This window comes from Coregonus clupeaformis, chromosome 10 (assembly GCF_020615455.1).
Source record: "Coregonus clupeaformis isolate EN_2021a chromosome 10, ASM2061545v1, whole genome shotgun sequence".
Lineage (NCBI taxonomy): Eukaryota > Metazoa > Chordata > Actinopteri > Salmoniformes > Salmonidae > Coregonus > Coregonus clupeaformis.
This window is the reverse complement of record NC_059201.1, coordinates 44,090,387-44,116,596: the sequence shown is the minus strand read 5'-3', so window position 1 is coordinate 44,116,596 and position 26,210 is coordinate 44,090,387. Positions and strand designations below refer to the sequence as shown.

At 42.0% G+C, this 26,210-nt stretch overlaps 1 protein-coding gene across 1 annotated transcript in view; it reads right to left on the bottom strand.

Annotated features, from left to right (window-relative positions):
- Window positions 1-25,920, bottom strand: part of LOC121575060 (peptidyl-prolyl cis-trans isomerase FKBP5) — a 33,040-nt gene extending 7,120 nt beyond the window's left edge. Inside the window, exons 1-5 of the mRNA XM_041887873.2 lie at window positions 25,692-25,920; window positions 2,867-2,999; window positions 1,825-1,969; window positions 1,386-1,528; window positions 991-1,105 (exon numbers count right to left, since the gene is read on the bottom strand). Coding sequence (XP_041743807.1) covers window positions 991-1,105; window positions 1,386-1,528; window positions 1,825-1,969; window positions 2,867-2,971 — 508 coding nt within the window. The 5' untranslated portion in view covers window positions 2,972-2,999; window positions 25,692-25,920. The remainder of the gene's footprint in view (window positions 1-990; window positions 1,106-1,385; window positions 1,529-1,824; window positions 1,970-2,866; window positions 3,000-25,691) is intronic.
- Between the last annotated feature and the right edge of the window lie 290 nt (window positions 25,921-26,210).

Sequence of the window (26,210 nt, the reverse complement as noted above, 5' to 3'; positions counted from 1 at the left end):
TACTGGGAATAGGCTGTTCAGATCACATAATGTAGTTTTCATTGTTCACAACATGTTTAGTTTGAGTGTTCAATATGTTTTTTTGTCTTGTTTGAGACTGTATAAAAATCGATAAATATTTTGATCTCAATCAATCTGATCACAGTCATTAGCTAGGTTTCCATCCAAAAGTCTGCATAAAAACAATATGCGCATTTTCCCACCAGATATGCGTTTCCATCAAATTGGATTGTTGCAGATAAAAGGCTGTGAATGATGACGTACTGCACATAAAAATAACTTTTGTGGTTAAATTCCCATGTACCGAATAAAAAATACAAGTTAAATAGGTTTCCATCGCATTTTCAACTTTACTGATGGTTTTGTCACAAAATAAATTGCAGTTATATAGCGAATATGCCCACTCTGGTCTTGGCACGTGCACTCTACCCAACAGCTTGCAGATATACAGTGCGGGTAGGCTAGCCTACATGATGACATTATTATGGACAAAATATTATTTTTATTTGTCAAACAGCAGCCAAGCATCGATCATCATGTCACCAGAATAAGACCCTCAATATTTATTGGAAAGGAGCATTAAGCTCATCACCTTGCACTTTCACCACCCTGTGAAGTTCAACATAACTTATTTCATCTGCAGCCTAATAAATTAAACTGCATGCTTTCCCGAGTTGTAGTGAGAGGACCACACAACATATAATTGCGTGACCAAGTTTACTTTGATATGATGGTTACAATAATACTGCCATTTCTCACATAATGCATTTTACCAACACAAAAAGAGCTCACTTTCTCTAGCATCATTTGTTTTGTCGACATTTGGAAAGTTTACTGACGAATTTGTCATTTACATGTACTGTACTCGCATAAAAAGGTTGGATGGAAACCTGGTTAATGTGAGACAAAGCCTTTGTACCAAAATCAATTAAACATATTGATCACCAAGATCACAGTGAATGTGATAGAGAGAGAGCATGTCCGCCTTACCGTGGACAGTTGATCCATCGTTGGGGTTATTATAGCCCTCCCCTTTGACCTTTATCCTCCTTGTGATGCCGCCGTCGTCCGTCAGCACCTCCCCTTTGAAGCTCAGCAGCTCCACCTACAGGAAGTGAATAAACACGTAAGGACACAATAAAACGTCACGTTACATCCATGTGTTGCCATAGCAACACTAGCAGCAGTGGCACACTTTTACACAATGGTAACCATAAGATTTCATAATGATGAAAATTATGACAGAGACAGTGTTATGTGTTCTGTTCACAATGCCGAGAGAGAATCTAGGACAATGTGCAGTCAGAATATAAAGGGGAAACCTGTTACGTGCAGAGGAAGGCCTATTTCCATCATCCCCTTGGAAAGCACTATGCTTTACCTACCTCAAACTGTAGCATGGCGTTGGGAGGTATTTTGGGCGGGCATCCAGCTGACCCATAAGCATATGCTGGTTTACAGAGGAGCATGCACACCTCTCCTCTCTGCATAGAGGAGACACCAATATCCAAGCCCTTAATCACCTGACCTGTGGAGTGATATAAAATTAGAGACATGATGAACAGATGTAGGCTACATATGCATTGACATATGCAGTGACATATGGGCGATACATACGACGGATTAATAAGATGTTACACCCCCCCCCCCTTCACACTCATTGCCCCTTTCACACATACAGATGTCACACAGGTGCCACATAAATGTGAGATGTAAGTATAATATATGCTATATGTACATCTGTATGTCCTGATGACAGTTCCTCTTCAGCTGAAAAGGTATCTGAGAAACAAGTAGTGCAGTAAGAGGCAGACTCGGACATACCCTTTCCCAGACTGAAGGTGAAGGGTTTCTTGCGTTCCATACTGGAGTCAAACTTCTTCCCATTGAGTAGTTTGCCAGTGTAGTGCACTGCTACCTTGTCCCCAATCATGGGTCTGTCCCCATCCTCTCCCTGGTTTTTCACCACCTGTACAAAGAACAGATGTCAGCCCTGAGATAATCTCCTCAGCATGCTAGTACATGTTTCTCTAGCTAGACAGTGATGATGGTTTCTTCATGTAAAATATTTCTTTTTCATGTACCCCCTATTATTATTTTTCATCCTAACAGTTATGCATTTTTTGCTATGCTCTGTTTTAGAAGTAACACCGGGACAGGAGGATGTGCTCAATACAAAGGAATACTCTTGAGTGGTGGCAGAATTATGAAAGATGCATTTCTCTGAAGTCTCTCTGATTACTGTGCCAAAGGGAAGACTTTGTGTGCATGCTTCATTTAATATGTTGAGCTGGACTCCTGTATGCAGCCTGGTCTCATAGACTAGATGTAACATAGTAAATGTAAACCTGAAACACTCAAATTAGTGGGATATGTTACATTTGGTATGGTTACAGGCAAAAATGGAGGAGGTGGTTGGCCGGGGTGGATGGGTGGGCGTATAACGCGAACATCTAGCAACCCAAAAGTTGCGTGTTGGAATCTCATCACGGACAACTTTAGCATTGTAGCTAATTAGCAACTTTTCAACTACTTACTACTTTTTAGCTACTTTGCAACTACTTAGCATGTTAGCTAACCCTTCCCCTAACACTAACCTTAACCCTTTAACCTAACTCCTAACCTTAACCCTTTAACCTAACTCCTAACCTTAACCCTAACCTTAATCCTAACCCTTTGTATCATACGAAATGGATCATGCACAACCACAAATTAATACATACCATTCGAAACGTAACATATCATACCAAAAGGAGTGTCTCAGTTTACGTACAGAATAATACGAAATGCTCTGAGACCAGGTTGCTGTATGTCAAGACAGAGTTTGTCCCTGACAGAGGAGGTTGGGAATGAGGTTGAAGCCTACCTTGAGAACTCCCTCATCTTTGTTAGGAGTGACGTCGATGCCCTTGGCAGCAAAGACCACAGCAGGAGACTGGTCATCCATGGACTGGTCCTTATCTGTGGTCATATCTGCACCTGGGCATGCCACTCTAACCCTGCACAAAAGAGTCCCACACACATTGTTAAAACTGGGATGCGCACCAATGTAATAACACACACACAAAACCCCACCAACACACAAAGCCCCCCTTAGAAAAGGCCTTCCAGAACCACCTGAATGTCAATTAAACAGTAATCAATGATATGCATATGCTTTAAGTAGGTACATTTGTTAGCTATGCTATATTTCTGACATTCTGTGAGTCAGGGAATGACGTTTCTAACATCTCAACTCTTCATTCTGATAAAATGCATGAGCTGACACACACCCCAAAGTATATGTAGAGGTGCTGACTAACGGAGAGTAAACTCTGTGCCGTCACTCTTTGTGAGACATGCAGCACAGTACATTATTGGGAGACTGTTGAAGAGCCAAATAAACTTTCTGATGATGAGCTACAGAAATAATATCCTCATATGCCTCAATGGCCGCCTTCTCCCAGCCCACAGTAGATCATGCTAACTCTGGGAATTTGCTGCAGTCATACCATCATACTAATGTCAAGACTCCAGTACACATAGGTCTGCTTGGCACAAGCTGTAATGAAGACAATGTACATATATCTATGATGTTTCATTGCAGTATACAACGCCCACATTCACTATAGACAATGCCAAAAGTTTTAATGCAATCAAAACTGCAATGTGGTAACCTATTTACGCAGTAGCACTTTTTTTCCCATGGTCAAATAAAATGACCCAAAAAAAGTGTTTCTTCTTCATTCTGGAAAAACTGGACCCTGAAATATGAGATCTGATGGTGCAACAGTGCCGTCACTCTGTGCCGTCACTCAGTGCCATCACTCTTTGTGAGACATGCTGCACCATCGTTGTCGGGAGACTGTTGAAGAGCTTTCTGGTGATGAGTACATTATAATATTATCCTGATATCTTTCTATAGCAGCCTTTATCTCTCAAACCACAGTACATCAGTACATCATTTCAACACATTTTAATTAATACCATAATACTAGTGTCACGTGTGCAGTGGACGTAGGTCTGACATAACTAACTAATAAACACTTCTCACATTTAATGACTGAAAATGCTACACACAAAAAAAGCCAGGGGTCATATACAGTAAAACCTGCAATGTGGTATTTATATGTTAGCTCTAATGATGTAGGGTTCCTGAAATAATCTACTAGTCTATCTGGATCATCTTGTAGAGATCACAGAGTAGAGCTAGGACGATAAACCAAAAATGATCGACACCGACCATACCGATCACTTATCGCAGGCATTTTGCTGATATCGTTCATTACGATAAGAAGCCTATACTAGAGAAATGTAACGTTTGAAATTAAATATGTTTGCTAACATGGGTGATTGTTAATGGGACAATTGATGGCTACAACCAGTAGTAGTTTATAGGATAAATATAATTATCATAATTAAAACATTCGCATGAATCGTCAGATTAAACTAGAGATATCCGTTTTTTTAAATTGGATGCATCTCAATCCACTACATCAGCCTATGTAACAGTTCCGCATCTGGGGTGAAAGTTTACAGAGCTAGAGCAGTGTTTGTCAGACCATAAGACGTCACGAGACATCCCGAAAATCTGTCTTCTCACAAAATCGTCTGTAGCGTCCGAACGGTTTGGCCTACAAACTATTATGACCCATCTATGGAAAATTAGACTCTCACGAACACAATGGCTTTTTACTCTAGGACACCCACAGGCCTCACAAGACTCGTCTGAAGGTCCCTGGTACCAGTCTAAAAAATGTATGGAAGTATACAGTACCAGTCAAAAGTTTGGACACATCTTCTCATTCAAGGGTTTTACTTTATTTTTTACTATTTTCTACATTGTAGAATAGTGAAGACATCAAAACTATGAAATAACACATATGGAATCATGTAATAACCAAAAAAGTGTTAAACAAATCCAAATATATTTTATATTTTAGATTCTTTAAAGTAGCCACCCTTTGCCTTGATGACAGCTTTGCAAACTCTTGGCATTCTCTCAACCAGCTTCACCTGGAATGCTTTTCCCACATATGCTGAACACTTGTTGGCTGCTTTTCCTTCACTCTGCCGTCCAACTCATCCCAAACCATCTCAATTGGGTTAAGGTCGGGTGATTGTGGAGGCCAGGTCATCTGATGCAGCACTCCATCACTCTCCTTCTTGGTCAAATAGCCCTTACACAGCCTGGAGGTGTGTTGGGTCATTGTCCTGTTGAAAAAAAAAAAGATTGTCCCGCTAAGCGCAAACCAGATGGGATGCTGTGGTAGCCATGCTGGTTAAGGGTGCCTTGAATTCTAAATAAATCACAGACAGTGCCACCAGCAAAGCACCCCCACACCATCACAGCTCTTCCTCCATGCTTCACGGTGGGAAACACACATGCGGAGATCATCTGTTCACCTACTCTGCATCTCACAAAGATACGGCGGTTGGAAACAAAAATCTCACATTTGGACTCATTAGACCAGAGGACAGATTTCCACCAGTCTAATGTCCATTGCTTGTGTTTCTTGGCCCAAGCAAGTCTCTTCTTATTATTGGTAGTGGTTTCTTTGCAGCAATTCGTCCATGAAGGCCTGATTCATGCAGTCTCCTCTGAACAGCTGATGTTGAGATATGTCTGTTACTTTAACTCTGTGAAGCATTTATTTGGGCTGCAATCTGAGGTGCAGTTACTCTAATGAACTTATCCTCTGCAGCAGAGGTAACTCTGGGTCTTCCATTCCTGTGGCAGTCCTCATGTGAGCCAGTTTCATCATAGCACTTGATGTTTTTTGCGACTGCACTTGCAGAAACTTTCAAAGTTCTTGAAATGTTCCGGATTGACTGACCTTCATGTCTCAAAGTAATGGACTGTCATTTCTCTTTGCTTATTTGGGCTGTTCTTTCCATAATATAGACTTGATCTTTTACCAAATAGGGCTATCTTCTGTGTACCACCCCTACCTTATCCCAACACAACTGATTGGCTCAAACACATTAAGTGTCACGATCGTTAGAAACAGCGGACCAAGGCGCAGCGTGATAAGCGTACATTCTTTTAATGAGTACAGACACGAACAAAACAATAAACGATACGTGAAGTCCTAGGGTTAAACACAAACCTTACGGATCAAGATCCCACAAAACAAAAGTGCCAACAGGCTGCCTAAGTATGGTTCCCAATCAGAGACAACGAGAATCAGCTGCCTCTGATTGGGAAACCACCTGCCCAACATAGAAAACACGAACTAGAACACAACATAGAAAATAACACATAGAAACTCCACACCCCTGGCTCAACATATAAGAGTCCTCAGAGCCAGGGCGTGACAGCACCCCACCCCCAAAGGCGCGGACTGCGACACGCGCAACCAAACCCAACAGGGGAGGGGCCGGGTGGGCATTCCGCCTCGGAGGCTGATCCTGCTCGGGCGTGACCACCACTCTCTCGCTACCCCGTAGCGCCCTGGTCTGGTCCCGCTGGCCGGAGCTGGACTGGACACCGGTGGAGTGGATTGCTCAGGCTCCGGTGTGGAGCAGGCACGGGCTGTGCCGGACTGACGACGCGCACCACTGGCTTGGTGCGGGAGCAGGAACAGGCCGGACCGGGCTGGCGAGCACGCACCACTGGCTTGGTGCGGGAGCAGGAACGGGCCGACCGGGCTGACGACGCGCACCACTGGCTTGGTGCGGAGAGCAGGAACGGGCGGACGGGCTGGACGACGCGCACCACTGGCTGTGCGACAGGCAGGAACGGGCCGGACCGGGCTGACGACACCCACCACTGGCTTGGTGCGGGGAGCAGGAACGGGCCGGACCGGGCTGACGACGTGCACCACAGGCTTGGTGCGGGGAGCAGGAACAGGCCGAACTGGGCTGGCGACGCGCACCACTGGCTTTGGTGCGGGGAGCAGGAACAGGCCGGACCGGGCTGGCGACGCGCACCACTGGCTTGGTGCGGGGAGCAGGAACAGGCCGGACCGGGCTGGTGACGCGCGACCACAGGCTTGGTGCGAGGGACAGGAACAGGCCCGGACTGCATTGGGAACACACACCACTGGCCTTGTGCGGGGATCAGGAACGGGCCGGACCGGACTGGTAACACACCCCAGTACCTCTCGCCGTGCCTCTACACTCCCCTTCTCCCTCGTGACCAGTGGCCCCCGTAACCTGGCGGCCTCCTCTGCAAACCTGCCGAACCGCTCTATCGCGGCCTCCCGCTACCTCGCCGTCCACGGTGTGAGCCCCCCCCCTAAAAATGTTTTGGGCTTGTCTCTCCCCCGTGAACATGGCCTCCATGGCTCTCGCCAGACTCTCACTCTTCTCCTCCCAGGTCCATCCTCTCTCCTCGTCACGCTGCTTGATCCAGTCGAGGTGGGATCTTCTGTCATGATCGTTAGAAACAGCGGACCAAGGCGCAGCGTGATAAGCGTACATTCTTTTAATGAGTACACACACGAACAAAACAATAAACGATACGTGAAGTCCTAGGGTTAAACACAAACCTTACGGATCAAGATCCCACAAAACAAAAGTGCCAACAGGCTGCCTAAGTATGGATCCCAATCAGAGACAATGAGAATCAGCTGCCTCTGATTGGGAACCACCCTGGCCAACATAGAAAACACGAACTAGAACACAACATAGAAAATAACACATAGAAACTCCACACCCTGGCTCAACATATAAGGGTCCCCAGAGCCAGGGCGTGACATTAAGAAGGAAAGGAATTACACAAATTAACTTTTAACAAGGCTCACCTGTTAATTGAAATGCATTCCAGGTGACTACCTCATGAAGCTGGTTGAGAGAATGCCAAGAGTGTGCAAAGCTGTCATCAACGCAAAGGGTGGCTACTTTGAAGAATCTTTTTTGGTTCCATATGTGTTATTTCATAGTTTTGATGTCTTCACTATTATTCTACAATGTAGAAAATAGTAAAAATAAAGAAACACCTGGGAATGAGTAGGTGTGTCCAGACTTTTGACTGGTACTGTATATGAAGACTGTTTAGTGAAAAAAATAAGTGGTTAAATACATGTCAAAAATTAAATAAAAATGTTTGCTGATCTTTCCTATCTCTCTTAGATATAGGATAGACACTTCAGAACAAACTTCTTTTAGATTTTTTGGGGGGACTATCTGTTGTTCCATGTAGTGAATATGTTATTCAATGCGTTTGTGTAGGCTAATAGCAGTAAGGCCAAATCTTTTTTTTTAATCAAATATATATATTTTGGGGGGGGATACTTCAAAGGGTCTTAAAATTCATAATCAAATAGTAAAATGATCCTTGGTATGACCTTCTTAAAACAATTCTATATAGCTTAGTAGAACCCCCCCACCCCCACCTCCCCCGGCTTTTGTTGAAAGTACATTTTATATCAGAGAAATTAAGCTAATTGATTGCACCCAAATTGGCCATTTTAATTCATAGGATTCAGATAATTTTCAATAAATATAGTACCTAACATTCGATTTGGACCAAACCTCTTCCTACCAATAAGTAAAGGCGTCCGCATTCTTCCCACCCGAAACAGTTCGTAAGAGTTCGTGCATATATTATGATGACATTTTGTGATGTTTTTTTGTTCGGTTTGGAATTCAGTGAGGGTTTTATTCGCAGTTCGGGCACACAACATTTTTTTCTGGAGGCAAGCCGAAGTTCAGAGCCAAAGTCTACGCCCCTTCGTCGGTGATTGGTGAACAGTAGGGATTCTTCAATAAAGTCTTTGTTGTCATTCAACGAGAGACAATTCGTTTACATGCACATTTTTCATTGAGAAATACTGCACCAAACATCTTAGATAGATGTAAAATTTTACGACTAAGATCTCCTCGGCAAAAATGTCAAAATGAATGACAGATTTCTTGAGTTATCTTAGATTAATTATGACTATTTTGAAGAATACTGGCTATGGCGTCTCAAAATGGACAAACAGTACTATTGCCACTTTTGTCTCGTTTTTCAAGCGAAGGTCTTTTAAGGGATTATGCAAGCACACTTGTTCGGTTCGGCTAGCCGAGTTCGGCTAGGCACCAGTCGTACTGAAGCATGCTGACGCCTTAAGACATGAGGAATCCCAAAAAATTGTCAAAAGCCCCCCACCATTTTGCTGGTCTCTTGTGTTTGGCTCATGATGAAAATAAATGTTGTGGTCATCCTCACAAATCAAGCCAGTCCTCCATGAAAGCAAATCAGTCTGTCCTTCTTTTACGCTTAATCTTTATCCAGGAAACGGGCCCTTTGTCAATGGTTTATTTCCTTCAAAAAAGGTCTGGATGAGTTACTGTTAGACCATTCCTGGGGAACAAGCAAACCATTAGGCTACAGCAGTTATACTAGTTTCAATGTTATGGTCTCTAATGGTCTTCAATGGTAAAAGTCCCAAACACACACTGTATAGTGTTTTGCAATTGTAATGGTATTGGGTTGCATTGGGTTTAATGTTACTTTTCACAATACATATAAATCTGTTTCCTGATGATTTTATTGAAAAACATGACTGCCATGCAATTAATTATTTGATTAGTCCCTAGCCCATATCTCCATCAAAGGTTTGGGCTTGTAGGAAAAGTCTTCATATAAGAATTGCATAGGGATAGCCCTCTCAGAGAGCAGCCACTTGTTGGACTATTCAAGGAGAGTTGGGTTGAAGCATTAGGTTGCTACGATAAGGACAAACTGAATTGCTTTCATGGAGGACTGGCTTGAATTGTGAGGATGACCATAACATTTATTTTCATAATGAGCTAAATCTATTGGTTTTCTACCCAAAGTTGCAAAGGAAATGTGATCTATTTTTTTTAAAAACACAAGAGACCAGCAAAATTGATTCAAGAGTGTGGCGGTATAGCCAGAATAGCAGCATCTAGTGGTCAAAACCATGGGGCGGCGCGCAATTGGCCCAGCGTCGTCCAGGGTAGGGGAGGGAATGGCCGGCAGGGATGTAGCGCAGTTGATAGAGCATGGCGTTTGCAACGCCAGGGTTGTGGGTTCGATTCCCACAGGGGGTATGAAAAAATAATAATGTATGCACTAACTAACTGTAAGTCGCTCTGGATAAGAGTGTCTGCTAAATGACGTAAATGTAAATAATAAGTTGCATGGACTCATCTCGTTTTCAATAACAGTGGTTAACATGAGAGATGGGCACCGATTGGTAGACGTGTAAAATATATATATATATATATATTACAGATGATGAATACCCCTTTGAGCGTGGTGAAGTTATTAATTAGCCATTGGATGGTGTATCAATACGCCTAGTCACTACAAAGATACAGGCGTCCTTCCTAACTCAGTTGCTGGAGAGGAAGGAAACTGCTCAGGGATTTCACCATGAGGCCAATGGCAATTTTAAAACAGTTAGAGAGTTTAATGGTTGTGATGTGAGAAAACTGAGGATGGATCAACAACATTGTAGTTACTCCACAATACTAACCTAAATGACAGAGTGAAAAGAAGGAAGCCTATATTAAATGAAAATATTCCAAAACATGCATCCTGTTTGCAATAAGGCACTTAAATAATACTGCAGAAAATGTGACAAAGAAATTTACTTTTTGTCCTTAATACAAAGCGATATGTTTGGGGCAAATCCAACACAACACATCACTGAGTACCACTCTTCATATTATCAAGGATGATGGTAGCTGCATCATGTTATGGGTATGCTTGTCATTGACAAGGACTAGGGAATGTTTTAGGATTAAAATAAACAGAATAGAGCTATAAGCACAGGCAAAATCCTAGAGGAAAACCTGGTTCAGTCTACTTTCCAACAGACACTGGGAGAGGAATTCACCTTTCAGCAGGACAATAAGAACAAATACACTGGAGTTGCTTACCAAGATGACATTGAATGTTCCTGAGTGGCCTAATTAAAGTTTTGACTTAAATTCGCTTGAAAATCTATGGCAAGACTTGAAAATGACTGTCTAGCAATGATCAACAATCAACTTGACAGAGCTTGAAGAATTGAAAAAATAATAATTGTACAATCCAGGTGTGTAAAGCTCTTAGAGACTTACCCAAAAAGACTCACAGCTGTAATCACTGCAACGGTATTGACTCACGGGTGTGAATACTTATGTAAATTAGATATTTCTGTATTACATTTTCAATAAATTTGCAAACATTTCTAAAAACTTGTTTTCACTTTGTCATTATGGGGCGTTCTGTGTAGATTGGTGAGAGAGAAAAAAATCTATTTAATCAATTTTGAATTAAGGCTGTAAATCAACAAAATGTGGAATAAGTCAAGGGGTATGAATAGTTTCTGAAGGCACTGTAACTTCCCCTTTAAGGAAAAATGTTTTATATACACTACCGTTCAAAAGTTTGGGGTCACTTAGAAATGTCCTTCTTTTCGAAAGAAAAGCAACATTTGTTGTCCATTAAAATAACATCAAACTTATCAGAAATACAGTGTAGACACTGTTAATGTTGTAAATGGCTATTGTAGCTGAAAACGGCTGATTTTTTATGTAATATCTACATAGGCGTACAGAGGCCCATTATCAGCAACCATCAGACATGTATTCCAATAGCATGTTGTGTTTGCTAATCCAAGTTTATCATTTTAAAAGGCTAATTGATCATTAGAAATCCCTTTTGCAATTATGTTAGCACAGCTGAAAACTGTTGTGATGATTAAAGAAGCAATAAAACTGGCCTTCTTGAGACTAGTTGAGTTTCTGGAGCATCAGCAATTGTGGGTTCGATTACAGGCTCAAAATGGCCAGAAACAAATAACTTTCTTCTGAAACTCGTCAGTCTATTCTTGTTCTGAGAAATGAAGGCTATTCCATGCAAGAAATCGCCAAGAAACGGAAGATCTCGTACAACGCTGTGTACTACTCCCTTCACAGAACTGCGCAAACTGGCTCTAACCAGAATAGAAAGAGGAGTGGGAGGCCCCGGTGCACAACTGAGCAAGAGGACAAATACATTAGAGTGTCTAGTTTGAGAAACAGACACCTCACAGGTCCTCAACTGGCAGCGTCATTAAATAGTACCCGCAAAACACCAGTCTCAACGTCAACAGTGAAGAGGCGACTCCGGGATGCTGACCTTCTAGGCAGAGTTGAAAAGAAAAAGCCATATCTCAAACTGGCCAATAAAAATAAAAGATTAAGATGTGCAGTCTGAGATATGGCTTTTCTTTGCAACTCTGCCTAGAAGGTCAGCATCCCGGAGTCGCCTAAGTGACCCCAAACTTTTGAAAGGTAGTGTGTGTATATATATATACAGTACCAGTCAAACGTTTGGACACACCTACTAATTGTAGAATAATAGTGAAGACATCAAAACTATGAAATAACACATATGGAATCATGTACAGTCGTGGTCAAACGTTTTGAGAATGACACAAGTATTGGTCTTCACAAAGTTCGCTGCTTCAGTGTTATGAGATATTTTTGTCAGATGTTACTATGGTATACTGAAGTATAATTACAAGCATTCCATAAGTGTCAAAGGCTTTTATTGACAATTACATTAAGTTTATGCAAAGAGTCAATATTTGCAGTGTTGACCCTTCTTTTTCAAGACCTCTGCAATCCGCCCTGGCATGCTGTCAATTAACTTCTGGGCCATATCCTGACTGATAGAAGCCCATTCTTGCATAATCAATGCTTGGAGTTTGTCAGAATTTGTGGGGTTTTGTTTGTCCACCCACCTCTTGAGGATCGACCACAAGTTCTCAATGAGATTAAGGTCTGGGGGGTTTCCTGGCCATGGACCCAAAATGTAGATGTTTTGTTCCCTGAGCCACTTAGTTATCACTTTTGCCTTATGGCAAGGTGCTCCATCATGCTGGAAAAGGCATTGGTCGTCACCAAACTGTTCTTGGATGGTTGGGAGAAGTTGCTCTCGGAGGATGTGTTGGTACCATTCTTTATTCATGGCTGTGTTCTTAGGCAAAATTGTGAGTGAGCCCACTCCCTTGACTGAGAAGCAACCCCACACATGAATGGTCTCAGGATGCTTTACTGTTGGCATGACACAGGACTGATGGTAGCGCTCACCTTGTCTTCTCCGGACAAGGTGTTTTCTGGATGCCCCAAACAATCGGAAAGGGGATTCATCAGAGAACATGACTTTACCCCAGTCCTCAGCAGTCCAATCCCTGTACCTTTTGCAGAATATCAGTCTGTCCCTGATGTTTTTCCTGGAGAGAAGTGGCTTCTTTGCTGCCCTTCTTGACACCAGGCCATCCTCCAAAAGTCTTTGCCTCACTGTGCGTGTAGATGCACTCACACCTGCCTGCTGCCATTCCTGAGCAAGCTCTGCACTGGTGGTGCCCCGATCCCGCAGCTGAACTTTAGGAGACGATCCTGGCGCTTGCTGGAAATTCTTAGGCGCCCTGACGCCTTCTTCACAACAATTGAACCTCTCTCCTTGAAGTTCTTGATGATCCGATAAATGGTTGATTTAGGTACAATCTTACTAGCAGCAATATCCTTGCCTGTGAAGCCCTTTTTGTGCAAAGCAATGATGACGGCACGTGTTTCCTTGCAGGTAACCATGGTTAACAGAGGAAGAACAATAATTTCAAGCACCACCCTCCTTTTAAAGCTTCCAGTCTGTTATTCTAACTCAATCAGCATGACAGAGTGATCTCCAGCCTTGTCCTTGTCAACACTCTCACCTGTGTTAACGAGAGAATCACTGACATGATGGCAGCTGGTCCTTTTGTGGCAGGGCTGAAATGCAGTGGAAATGTTTTTTTGGGATTAAGTTCATTTTCATGGCAAAGAGGGACTTTGCAATTAATTGCAATTCATCTGATCACTCTTCATGACATTCTGGAGTATATGCAAATTGCCTTCATCAAATCTGAGGCAGCAGACTTTGTGAAAATTAGTATTTGTGTCATTCTCAAAACTTTTGACATTGACTGTAGTAACCAAAAAAAGTGTTAAACAAATCAAAATATATTTTATATTTGAGATTTTTCAAAGTAGCCACCCTTTGCCTTAATGGCATCTTTGGACACTCTTTATTTATTTTATTTTGTTTCTTATAATTGTTTTGTTTATTATTATTATTCATTATTTATTTTTTAGGGGGGTAGATCAGTTTTAATATTGCAGATAGATTGTATCTTCCATCAATGTAATTGTCTGCATCACTTCCAATCCCCCATATGTTTTTTTCTCGCAAATATATCTTATATATATATATATATATATATATATTTGCTTCTTGTTCTTCTTTTGTTATTATCTGCAATTATTACAATTATAACTGGCTATACTTATTTCACCACTTACCATAATGAAATACAAGTTTCAAATCTATTTATCATAATATATGTTTGTAAATTTACCAATAAAAAATGCCATAGTGATTGAGTGTCCATATACAGTTGAAGTCGGAAGTATACATACACCTTAGCCAAATACATTTAAACTCAGTTTTTCACAATTCCTGACATTTTATCCTAGTACAAATTCCGTCTTAGGTCAGTTAGGATCACCACTTTATTTTAAGAATGTGAAATGTCCGAATAATAGTAGAGAGAATTATTTATTTCAGCTTTTATTTATTTCATCACATTTCCAGTGGGTCAGAAGTTTACATACACTCAATTAGTATTGGTTGCGTTGCCTTTACATTTCGGGTAGCCTTCCACAAGCTTCCCACAATAAGTTGGGTGAATTGTGGCCCATTCCTCCTGACAGAACTGGTGTAACTGAGTCAGGTTTGTAGGCTTCCTTGCAGGCACCCCCTTTTTCCTCCAAACATAACGATGGTCATTATGGCCAAATAGTTCTATTTTTGTTTCATCAGATCAGAGGACATTTCTCCAAAAAGTAAGATCTTTGTCCCCATGTGCAGTTGCAAACCGTAGTCTGGCTTTTTTATGGCAGTTTTGGAGCAGTGGCTTCTTCCTTGCTGAGCGGCCTTTCAGGTTACGTCGATATAGGACTCGTTTTACTGTGGACATAGATACTTTTGTACCTGTTTCCTCCAGCATCTTTACAAGGTCCTTTGCTGTTGTTCTGGGATTGATTTACACTTTTCGCACCAAAGTACATTCATCTCTAGGAGACAGAACGTGTCTCCTTCCTGAGCGGTATGAAGGCTGCGTGGTCCCATAGTGTTTATACTTGCGTACTATTGTTTGTATAGATGAACGTGGTACCTTCAGGCATTTGGAAATTGCTCCCAAGGATTAACCAGACTTGTGGAGGTCTACCATCTTTTTTTAATGTCTTGGCTGATTTCTTTTGATTTTCCCACGATGTCAAGCAAAGAGGCACTGAGTTTGAAGGTAGGCCTTGAAATAGATCCACAGGTACACCTCCAATTGACTCAAATTATTTAAATTAACCTATCAGAAGCTTCTAAAGCCATGACATCGTTTTCTGGAATTTTCCAAGTTGTTTAAAGGCACAGTCAACTTAGTGTATGTAAACTTCTGACCCACTGGAATTGTGATACAGTGAATTATAAGTGAAATAATCTGTCTGTAAACAATTGTTGGAAAAATTACTTGTGTCATGCACAAAGTAGATGTCCTAACCGACTTGCCAAAACTATAGTTTGTTAACAAGAAATTTGTGGAGGGGTTGAAAAACGAGTTTTAATGACTCCAACCTAAGTGTTGTAAACTTCCGACTTCAAATGTACCCACATACTGTGCCTTCTATGTCTTCTGTTTGCTATGTTTTTTATCTCCACTACGTTGATTGAGTACTTTTATTCTAATTAGTTATATTTGAAAATGTATTATTTCGCTTGTTATCCTTTCTCGTAATACCGTCTTATCCCTTTATAAAATATTATAAATACTATAAATGTGTTTTATTATTTCAATCCCTACCATGGCAAGTATTGGGTGTTCCATTATTCGACTCCTCTATTAGAACTTTCAGAATAGCCATGGAGTAGTCTTTGTGTCGCGGAACATTTGGTTGTCAATAACCAGTTTATCGACTACGAGAGCAACACACTTCCCTTTTAATCTATTTTCCTTGAAGATTGGGTACAGAACTTTGCTCTGTTCTGCAATCTCCCTCAGGAACTGATCATTCATGCCTATTTTCGTGCCAGCAAGTCTTTTACCTAGGCTTTTAACCATTACTTTATCCTTAAAGAAAGCAAATTTGGCAACGATTGGACGCTCATATCTCTGTCCTCTTTGTCCGAAACGGTGTACACGTTCGAGTTGGATTTTATCGACAGCATCGAGTGGGATTTGAAGCACTGTAAGAAAGAAGTCCTTCACAATCTTTTCGGCAACCTCTCCTTCTTTTTCTTGGATACCCGTAAATACTAGAATTTCTCTCATCGATCTAGTCTGTATGTCTAGTAAGACTTCTCTCAGAAATGTGTTCTCCTTTTTAAGTTCCTTAACGTCCGTTTCTATCTTAGTGACTGTCCCTTTTAGCTTTTTTGTATCTTTCTCCATTATCGCAGCTTTTTCGTCACTAATTTCAAGACTCGCCTTCAACTCCTTTACATCCTTACTGACCAACTCTAGTATGCCCAGTTTGTCATTTATCGACTTCAACAGATCGCTTTCCACACTTACCAGTCCCAGTAGTGAAAAGCATAAATCATCTGTATCCGTCGAGGAGTCGCGTTTTCTCTTGGAGATTGATTCTCCTCGTTTATCCTCCATCATGTTTGAGTGTTGCTTGTTGTTGTAATATTTGTCGATACATTTCTCTAGCCTTATGGTTTGTTTTGTGTTATTATCCAGACTGAATATTATTACCCACGAGTATATGAAGTGCTAATATTTAGTCTGTCTTACTGATATTGAATATTACGTTTTTATCTTGAGTTGATTCGCACCGCTGTGTGTTCAATACGCCATCTTGTCACGTGACTCAATTCTTTGCACACTCTTGGCATTCTCTCAACCAGCTTCTTGAGGAATTATTTTCCAACAGTCTTGAAGGAGTTCCCACATATGCTGAGCACTTGTTGGCTGCTTTTCCTTCACTCTGCGGTCCGACTCATCCCAAACCATCTCAATTGGGTTGAGGTCGGGGGATTGTGGAGGCCAGGTCATATGATACAGCACTCCATCATTCTCCTTCTTGGTAAAATAGCCCTTACACAGCCTGGAGGTGTGTTGGGTCATTGTCCTGTTGAAAAACAAATGATAGTCCCACTAAACCCAAACCAGATGGGATGTCGTATCGCTGCAGAATGCAGCGTGTGCCTTGAATTCTAAATAAATCACAGACAGTGTCACCAGCAAAGCACCCCCACACCATAACACCTCCTCCTCCATGCTTTACGGTGGGAAATGCACATGCAGAGATCATCCGTTCACCCACACCGCGTCTCACAAAGACACAGCGGTTGGAACCAAAAATCTCCAATTTGGACTCCAGACCAAAGGACAAATTTCCACCAGTCTAATGTCCATTGCTCGAGTTTCTTGGCCCAAGCAAGTCTCTTCTTCTTATTGATGTACTTTAGTAGTGGTTTCTTTGCAACAATTTGGCCATGAAGGCCTGATTCACACAGTCTCCTCTGAACAGTTGATGTTGAGATGTGTCTGTTACTTGAACTCTGTGAAGCATTTATTTGGGCTGCAATGTCTGAAGCTGGTAACTCTAGTGAACGTATCCTCTGCAGCAGAGGTAACTCTGGGTCTTCCATTCCTGTGGCGGTCCTCATGAGAGCCAATTTCATCATAGCGCTTGATGGGTGTTGCGACTGCACTTGAAGAAACGTTCAAAGTTCTTGACTGACCTTGTGTAATGATGGACTGTTGTTTCTCTTTGCTTATTTGAGCTGTTCTTGCCATAATATGGACTTTTACCAAATAGGGCTATCTTCTGTATACACCCTACCTTTTCACAACACAACTGATTGGCTCAAACGCATTAAGAAGGAAATAAATTCCACAAATTAACTTTTAAGAAGGCACACCTGTTAATTGAAATGCATTCCAGGTGACTACCTCATGAAGCTGGTTGAGAGAATGCCAAGAGTGTGCAAAGCTGTCATCAAGGCAAAGGGTGGCGATTTGAAGAATCTCAAATATATTTTTTTTTATTTAACACTTTTTTGGTTACTACATGATTCCATATGTGTTATTTAATAGTTTTGATGTCTTCACTATTATTCTACAATGTAAAAAATAGTAAAAAATAAAGAAAAACACTTGAATGAGTAAGTGTGTCCAAACGTTTGACTGGTAGTGTATATATACACTGCTCAAAAAAATTAAGGGAACACTTAAACAACACAATGTAACTCCAAGTCAATCACACTTCTGTGAAATCAAACTGTCCACTTAGGAAGCAACACTGATTGACAATACATTTCACATGCTGTTGTGCAAATGGAATAGACAACAGGTGGAAATTATAGGCAATTAGCAAGACACCCCCAATAAAGGAGTGGTTCTGCAGGTGGTGACCACAGAGCACTTCTCAGTTCCTATGCTTCCTGGCTGATGTTTTGGTCACTTTTGAATGCTGGCGGTGCTTTCACTCTAGTGGTAGCATGAGACGGAGTCTACAACACACACAAGTGGCTCAGGTAGTGCAGCTCATCAAGGATGGCACATCAATGCGAGCTGTGGCAAGAAGGTTTGCTGTGTCTGTCAGCGTAGTGTCCAGAATATGGAGGCGCTACCAGGAGACAGGCCAGTACATCAGGGGACGTGGAGGAGGCCGTAGGAGGGCAACAACCCAGCAGCAGGACCGCTACCTCCGCCTTTGTGCAAGGAGGAGCAGGTGGAGCACTGCCAGAGCCCTGCAAAATGACCTCCAGCAGGCCACAAATGTGCATGTGTCTGCTCAAACGGTCAGAAACAGACTCCATGAGGGTGGTATGAGGGCCCGACATCCACAGGTGGGGGTTGTGCTTACAGCCCAACACCGTGCAGGACGTTTGGCATTTGCCAGAGAACACCAAGATTGGCAAATTCGCCACTGGCGCCCTGTGCTCTTCACAGATGAAAGCAGGTTCACACTGAGCACATGTGACAGGTGTGACAGAGTCTGGAGACGCCGTGGAGAACGTTCTGCTGCCTGCAACATCCTCCAGCATGACCGGTTTGGCGGTGGGTCAGTCATGGTGTGGGGTGGCATTTCTTTGGGGGGCCGCACAGCCCTCCATGTGCTCGCCAGAGGTAGCCTGACTGCCATTAGGTACCGAGATGTGATCCTCAGACCCCTTGTGAGACCATATGCTGGTGCGGTTGGCCCTGGGTTCCTCCTAATGCAAGACAATGCTAGACCTCATGTGGCTGGAGTGTGTCAGCAGTTCCTGCAAGAGGAAGGCATTGATGCTATGGACTGGCCCGCCCGTTCCCCAGACCTGAATCAAATTGAGCACATCTGGGACATCATGTCTCGCTCCATCCACCAACGCCACGTTGCACCACAGACTGTCCAGGAGTTGGCGGATGCTTTAGTCCAGGTCTGGGAGGAGATCCCTCAGGAGACCATCCGCCACCTCATCAGGAGCATGCCCAGGCATTGTAGGGAGGTCATACAGGCATGTGGAGGCCACACACACTACTGAGCCTCATTTTGACTTGTTTTAAGGACATTACATCAAAGTTGGATCAGCCTGTAGTGTGATTTTCCACTTTAATTTTGAGTGTGACTCCAAATCCAGACCTCCATGGGTTGATACATTTTTGTGTGATTTTGTTGTCAGCACATTCAACTATGTAAAGAAAAAAGTATTTAATAAGATTATTTCATTCATTCAGATCTCGGATGTGTTATTTTAGTGTTCCCTTAAATATATATATACACTGCTCAAAAAAATTATGTAAATTATGTTTAGTTTACATAATATAATTAAAAGTATGCATTAAGGTGTCTGTAATAGAATAAATATGGCAAAAACAAATGTAGACGATAATAAATGTGTTTCCTGTAGCTCAGTTGGTAGAGCATGGTGCTTGCAACGCCAGGGTTGTGGGTTCAATTCCCACAGGGGGCCAGTATGAAAAAATGTATGCACTCACTAACTGTAAGTCGCTCTGGATAAGAGCGTCTGCTAAATGACTAAAATATAGCTTCCAAAATATTTTTTGCAATGGTGGGTGAGTGTCAAGCTGGAGGCGCGGTAGCTTCAAAACAGCGCCCCCTGTCAGTAATTTAGTGTATATATAAACCTTTGGCCGTAACCCTTCAATGTTTGTAGATCTGAAGAGTCTGGACGGGTACTGTAATAAGCAGGGTTGTGGTGGAGCTTCCACCATATTGCTTAAACCTTACAAATCTGCTAACATTGAAGGGTAACAGGGAAAGGGAGCAAATTGGGAGCAGCTGACACAGTTGATCTGTTGGCCCTCTAGATACCAAGTGACCTGCTTCACTGCTGGTCTGGACAATTCATGCCAAACATGAGACTAAGTTAATTGGCTTACTATTAATCGTTGTGCTCAGTCTTTCCTCCTTACATCTCTTCCACCCCTCTACCCCCTCACCGCCTCCCCTGATATATATCTGCCTCTTTCTTAACCCCTCACTCTCACTCTCACATTTCACATTTAATTCAGCTTCCTCTCTTCCTCTTTCTGATGGAGAGTACCTAACTGTGTACTGGTGCTATTGTTCATAATGTACAGAGGTGCCTGTGGGACACACCCACACATACTCTCTCACTCTATCTCTCTAATACACACACAAATCACACACAAACAGATTTGGTGCTTAATTTAGATCTACAGTGCATTCAGAAAGTTTTTTTCCACATTTTGTTACGTTACAGCCTTATTCTAAAATTTATGAAATAACATTTTTTCCTCATCAATCTACACACAATACCCCATAATAACAAAGCTAAAACTGTTTTTTAGAAATGTTTGCACATTTATAAAAAATTAAAAACAGAAATAAGTATTCAGACCCTTTGATATGAGACTCGAAATTGAGCTCAGGTGCATCCTGTTTCCATTTTTCATCCTTGAGATGTTTATACAACTTGATTGGAGTCCACCAGTGGTACATTCAATTGGTTGGACATGATTTGGAAAGGCACACACCTGTCTATATAAGGTCCCACGGTTGACAGTGCATGTCAGAGCAAAAACCAAGCCATGAGGTCGAAGTAATTGTCCTTAGAGCTCCGAGACAGGATTGTGTCGAGGCACAGATCTGGGGAAGGATAGCAAAACATCTCTGCAGCATTGAAGGTCCCCAAGAATGCAGTGGCCTCCATCATTCTTAAATGGAAGAAGTTTGGAACCACCAAGACTCTTCCAAGACTCTTCCTAGAGCTGGCCAAACTGAGCAATCGGGGAGAAGGGCCTTGGTCAGGGAGGTGACCAAGAACCCTATGGTCACTCTGACAGAGCTCCAGAGTTCCTCTGTGGAGTTGGGAGAACCTTCCAGAAGGACAACCACCTCTGCAGCACTCGACCAATCAGGCCTTTATGGTAGAGTGGCCAGACGGAAGCCACTCCTCAGTAAAAGGCACATGACAACCCGCTTGGAGTTTGCCAAAAGGCACCTAAAGGACTCTGACCATGAGAAACAAGATTCTCTGGTCTGATGAAAACCAATATTGAACTCTTTGGCCTGAATGCCAAGCATCACATCTGGAGGAAACCTGGCACCATCCCTACAGTGAAGCATGGTGGTGGCAGCATCATGCTGTGGGGATGTTTTTCAGCGGCATGGACTGGGAGACTAGTCAGGATCGAGGGAAAGATGAACGGAGCAAAGTACAGAGAGATCCTTGATGAAAACCTGCTCCAGAGCGCTCAGGACCTCAGACTGGGGCAAAGGTTTACATTCCAACAGGACAACGACCCTAAGCACACAGCCAAGACAATGCAGGAGTGGCTTCGGGACAAGTCTCTGAATGTCCTCGAGTGGCCCAGCCAGAGCCCGGACTTGAACCCGATCGAACATCTCTGGAGAGACCTGAAAATAGTTATGCAGTGACGCTCCACATCCAACCTGACAGAGCTTGAGAGGATCTGCAGAGAGGAATGGGAGAAACTCCCCAAATACAGGTGTGCCAAGCTTGTAGCGTCATACCCAAGAAGAATCGAGGCTGTAATTACTGCCAAAGGTGCTTCAACAAAGTACTGAGTAAAGGGTCTGAATACTTATGTAAATGTCATATTTCTGTTTTTTATTTGTAAAAAATGTGCCAACATTTCTAAAAACCTGTTTTTGCTTTATCATTATGGGGTATTGTGTGTAGATTGATGAGGGGAAAAAACTATTTAATCCATTTTAGAATAAGGCTATAACGTAACAAAATGTGGAAAAAGTCAAGGGATCTGTATACTTTCCGAATGCACTGTATGTAAGAATCTCACATTTGTTCTCACATACATCAGAAGGATATAAGTAGCATGTAATCACTTGCCATTGTTAACGTAAACAGCAATAACCATAGTAATAAAGCTTAAAAGTATCATTATTTTCTGGGACTGGGGCCTTTCTTAATACGGAATGGACATCACTTCTAAAAAAAGTTGGAACAGAACATCATGTTCTGGGAGCTGTAACATTATAGCTTTCCACATTGACAGGGCCAAATGCATTAACACACACACACACACACACACACATCAATAACACGTAAGAATAATTAGTTGATTTAATGATCTAGTAAAATAATTATAAATGTAACCTAAAATATGAGTGGCTCTGCGCGGGGGAATGCGTGTATGCCTATGTGTGCCAGTGTGTCGGTCTGACTCTGTCTGTCTCTGTCCACCTCTGTGTCTGTGTCTGCCTCTGTCCATCTCTGTCTGTGTTCATCTGCACAGTAGTGTGTGTGCATGTGTATGTGTGTGTCCATCTGGGTTGTGTGTCCATCTATGTATGTGTCTGCGCAGAGTGTGTGTGTGTTTGTGAGTAGTGTGTGGGGGGGAACACGATGTTCCTTCTGTTCTGAGTTCCTGGCACAATCTGATGGTGTTCACCAATCTGAAACCTACTCAGTCACAACACAGCATCTGCTTCGGATGGCAATACCCAAATAGGTTCCCCTCAACACAAATAGAGACTAACGCACATTACGTCTTTTTTTAATTGGGGAAATGCAGGGATTGACGCAGAAAAACAAAACAAAATCATATTTTTATTGCTGAAATGTCCAATCTGACTTTGGAGGGGGGAAAGTCTCAATTCTAAATATTAGAAGTACTCTGTAAAAAAAAATGTGTAACACAGGCTACGGTACTCTAATAACTGAATGTGTAATGTCATTCTGTATCACAGTATTTCATCCAATCATCAGTCATTCAGAATGTTTGTGCATTTGTCTTTAACTTCATCTTTATGATGAATAAATGTAAACCATCTGGGTATAGGATTTTCAATATAAGTTACAGCTGTGGTAGAGCCAGCAGTGCGTCAGTGCGTCTTAGTCAGAGAGAGCGTGGAACTCAGAGACCCTGTGGAGAAATGCAGGGACGGAACATAACAAAGTAGAGAACATTCAGTCCTGAGAGCTCCAGCAGCACAGTCACTCCACAGATACACATTGTGCCTCAAAGCACTTTATCACAAGTCAATGCTTCACGCTAATCCACATATAAAGAGCAGTGGTAGCCAAACTGGAGACACTGTCTGGCTGTCCTGGCTGACAAAGGCTGACATGGTTACGGACTGGGATACTGTCTGAAAGAACAGGACATTGTCTAAAAGAACAGGACATTTTCTGTCATAGTGGACATTGTCTAACATAGGCTAAGTAGACATTGTCAGTCCTGGGGAGAGGGACATTGTCTGCCATGGTTCAAAGTAGGAATTATGTGAAAAATATTAATCAAGTATTGGAGGACAAAGGAAGTTGACTAGAAAAAAAACATTTATTTACTATTAAAACAAACTTAATTGGAAATATAGCCCTCATCAGGGTTTTCTACGGAGGTGCTTGGGTCTTTCATCGGGGAAACACGTTCCTAATGGTTTTGGTTGAATTTCTCTGCTTTAATAGGACACAAGAGGAAGAGTGTTGGTTTTAAATTATACACACTTATTTTACAAGTCAACTTCCATTGTCCTCTAAGACTTGCTGAAATTTCCACATTTCCAATTTGATATTTTATTAAGCACCTTGGTTGGAAAGAAAGCCAGGTAGCAGCAGAATACCCTTTCATCTAGAAGCAGGGAATGGGGTCTGATATGTAATGACATGGGCATTATATGACCCAAGGTACGAGGTATCTGTGCTGCTAAGTCAATACTGTCTGGACTCATTTCATTCAGGGCGATCGCTGGATGCCATTTCTTGGAAATGCTCTCTTTTTCTCTCTCATACTCTCTCTCTCTCTCTCTCTCTCTCTCTCTCTCTCTCCAACACTCTCTCTCTCTGATTTATTTCCACAGGGTCATGTCGTCTCATCTATCCGTACCATACCACTCTTGGCCCCTTAATCATAGAGTGTCTAGGAGTAGAATTGCTGATAAAGGATTAGTTTACCCTTAATAATGAATACAATACAGTACTCATACTCTGAGACTTTATGAATATGGGCCAAGTTCTCCCTCTGACTGTCAGCTTTACCACCATAAAATACTAAAGACATGTGCCCAATGCCATGCACTCTCCCACATGACCAACCTACCTGCCCCCACAACATTGGCAAATAGATAGGAAGGCTGAAATGCAGTAAACCATTATGTGGCCAAGCAGACCTTGGGAGGAAACCTTGGTCTGATAATACTGAGGGTACTGTATGTCCACGTAAACCCCCACACATAACAAGCCTTGAACATGTGCTGAAATAAATGCCATGGTTGCCTTCCAACATGCAACCTGCAATTTTATACATTTATTGTGGCGCAAAGGCAATTACAGATAAATGTATTTCTAAGTGTCCTAGTTCATATCTGTTCTGCTCAGTCTTCAAGTCACTAACTAGACTGAAACAAGAAATTGATCAAATCATGTTGTTGTTTTTTCAAACGAGAGTCACACCTATATGCTATGATTCATTCACTGCATCACCAATGGTTCTGGAGATACATGTTGAATAAATGTAACGTAAACGTCAAATAAATGTTACTGTCTACCATATATTAGATTAATTGCCATTTCTTAACTACCTGTAATAAGAAGACATGGGGCTACATTTTCATTGTAGGTCTATTTGATTTACCTTTAATGAAATTGAAAATATTAATTGAGAGTAAGATGTTAGATACATTATTCACAGTGTGTGTGTGTGTGTGTGTGTGTGTGTGTGTGTGTGTGTGTGTGTGTGTGTGTGTGTGTGTGTGTGTGTGTGTGTGTGTGTGTGTGTGTGTGTGTGTGTGTGTGTGTGTGTGTGTGTGTGTGTGTGTGTGTGTGTGTGTGTGTGTGTGCATGTGTGTAAGAGAGATTGAGAAAGAAATAACCGAAAATCATAAAGAGTTATCCTTTATAATAGCATTTGATTAACACCTTCAATTGATGTAAATTCATTCCACTCTCATTAAAAACATTGACAAGTGATAAGTAGAGGAATAGAACATGAGCATGATATCCACATGTATCTGGAAAAGAAGCCTAGAACACAACTTAATAGTGCTGAACACTGATTCTAGATAAGACAAATAAGCTGAATCATAAGTATATCAAATGTAAACTTTTATGTTTTTTATTATCTATTTATAAATCTTATTCTGAGGCACCTTCATTTCTAACCGGGTACAATTGGATACATTGTAACTCGATACCTACTCGGTCTTGATGGTTAAAACATGCCCAATAAAGCAAACCAATTATCCTATTTCCATAAAATAATAAGAAATAGGCTAAAGCTGTAACTTACCTTTTTATATTTATTATATTGCTCGTGTGCTGCTTTCGTGCTATTACTTCAGCCGGTATATCGCCACACTGGCTCTGCAACGCACGTAAGCACCGTGATTTCAAACCCGCCCTCTCATAACCAACCAGGGTACTAAATGTTCTGCCGGCAGTTTTTTTTTACAGTCAATACCCCCGGACACTAGTGACGATCAACACGCGAGTTTGAGCCACATGGAGAAGAGAATTGAAATGACACTGTGAAGAAGGTGGAAGGAACTGAGGGTTGGGGGTACAAATTAAGGGCAGGTCTTGGAAAGTGGCCACAAAGTAACACAATGTTCCGGCTGTACTGTAGCTGCACTCTGGTGAGGACACCGTGTTCTAGTAGACACCCTGACCCTTTAACCCATTCTGTGCCGAGCGCCGCCGCAGCTCGCGCAGCGCAACTACCGGGAACAGTCTGTACAGCTGCAGTGTACTCACGGACTGTCCTCGATTTTGAACAGAACATTTCACAGATTTCAGAAGGGTTCAATGC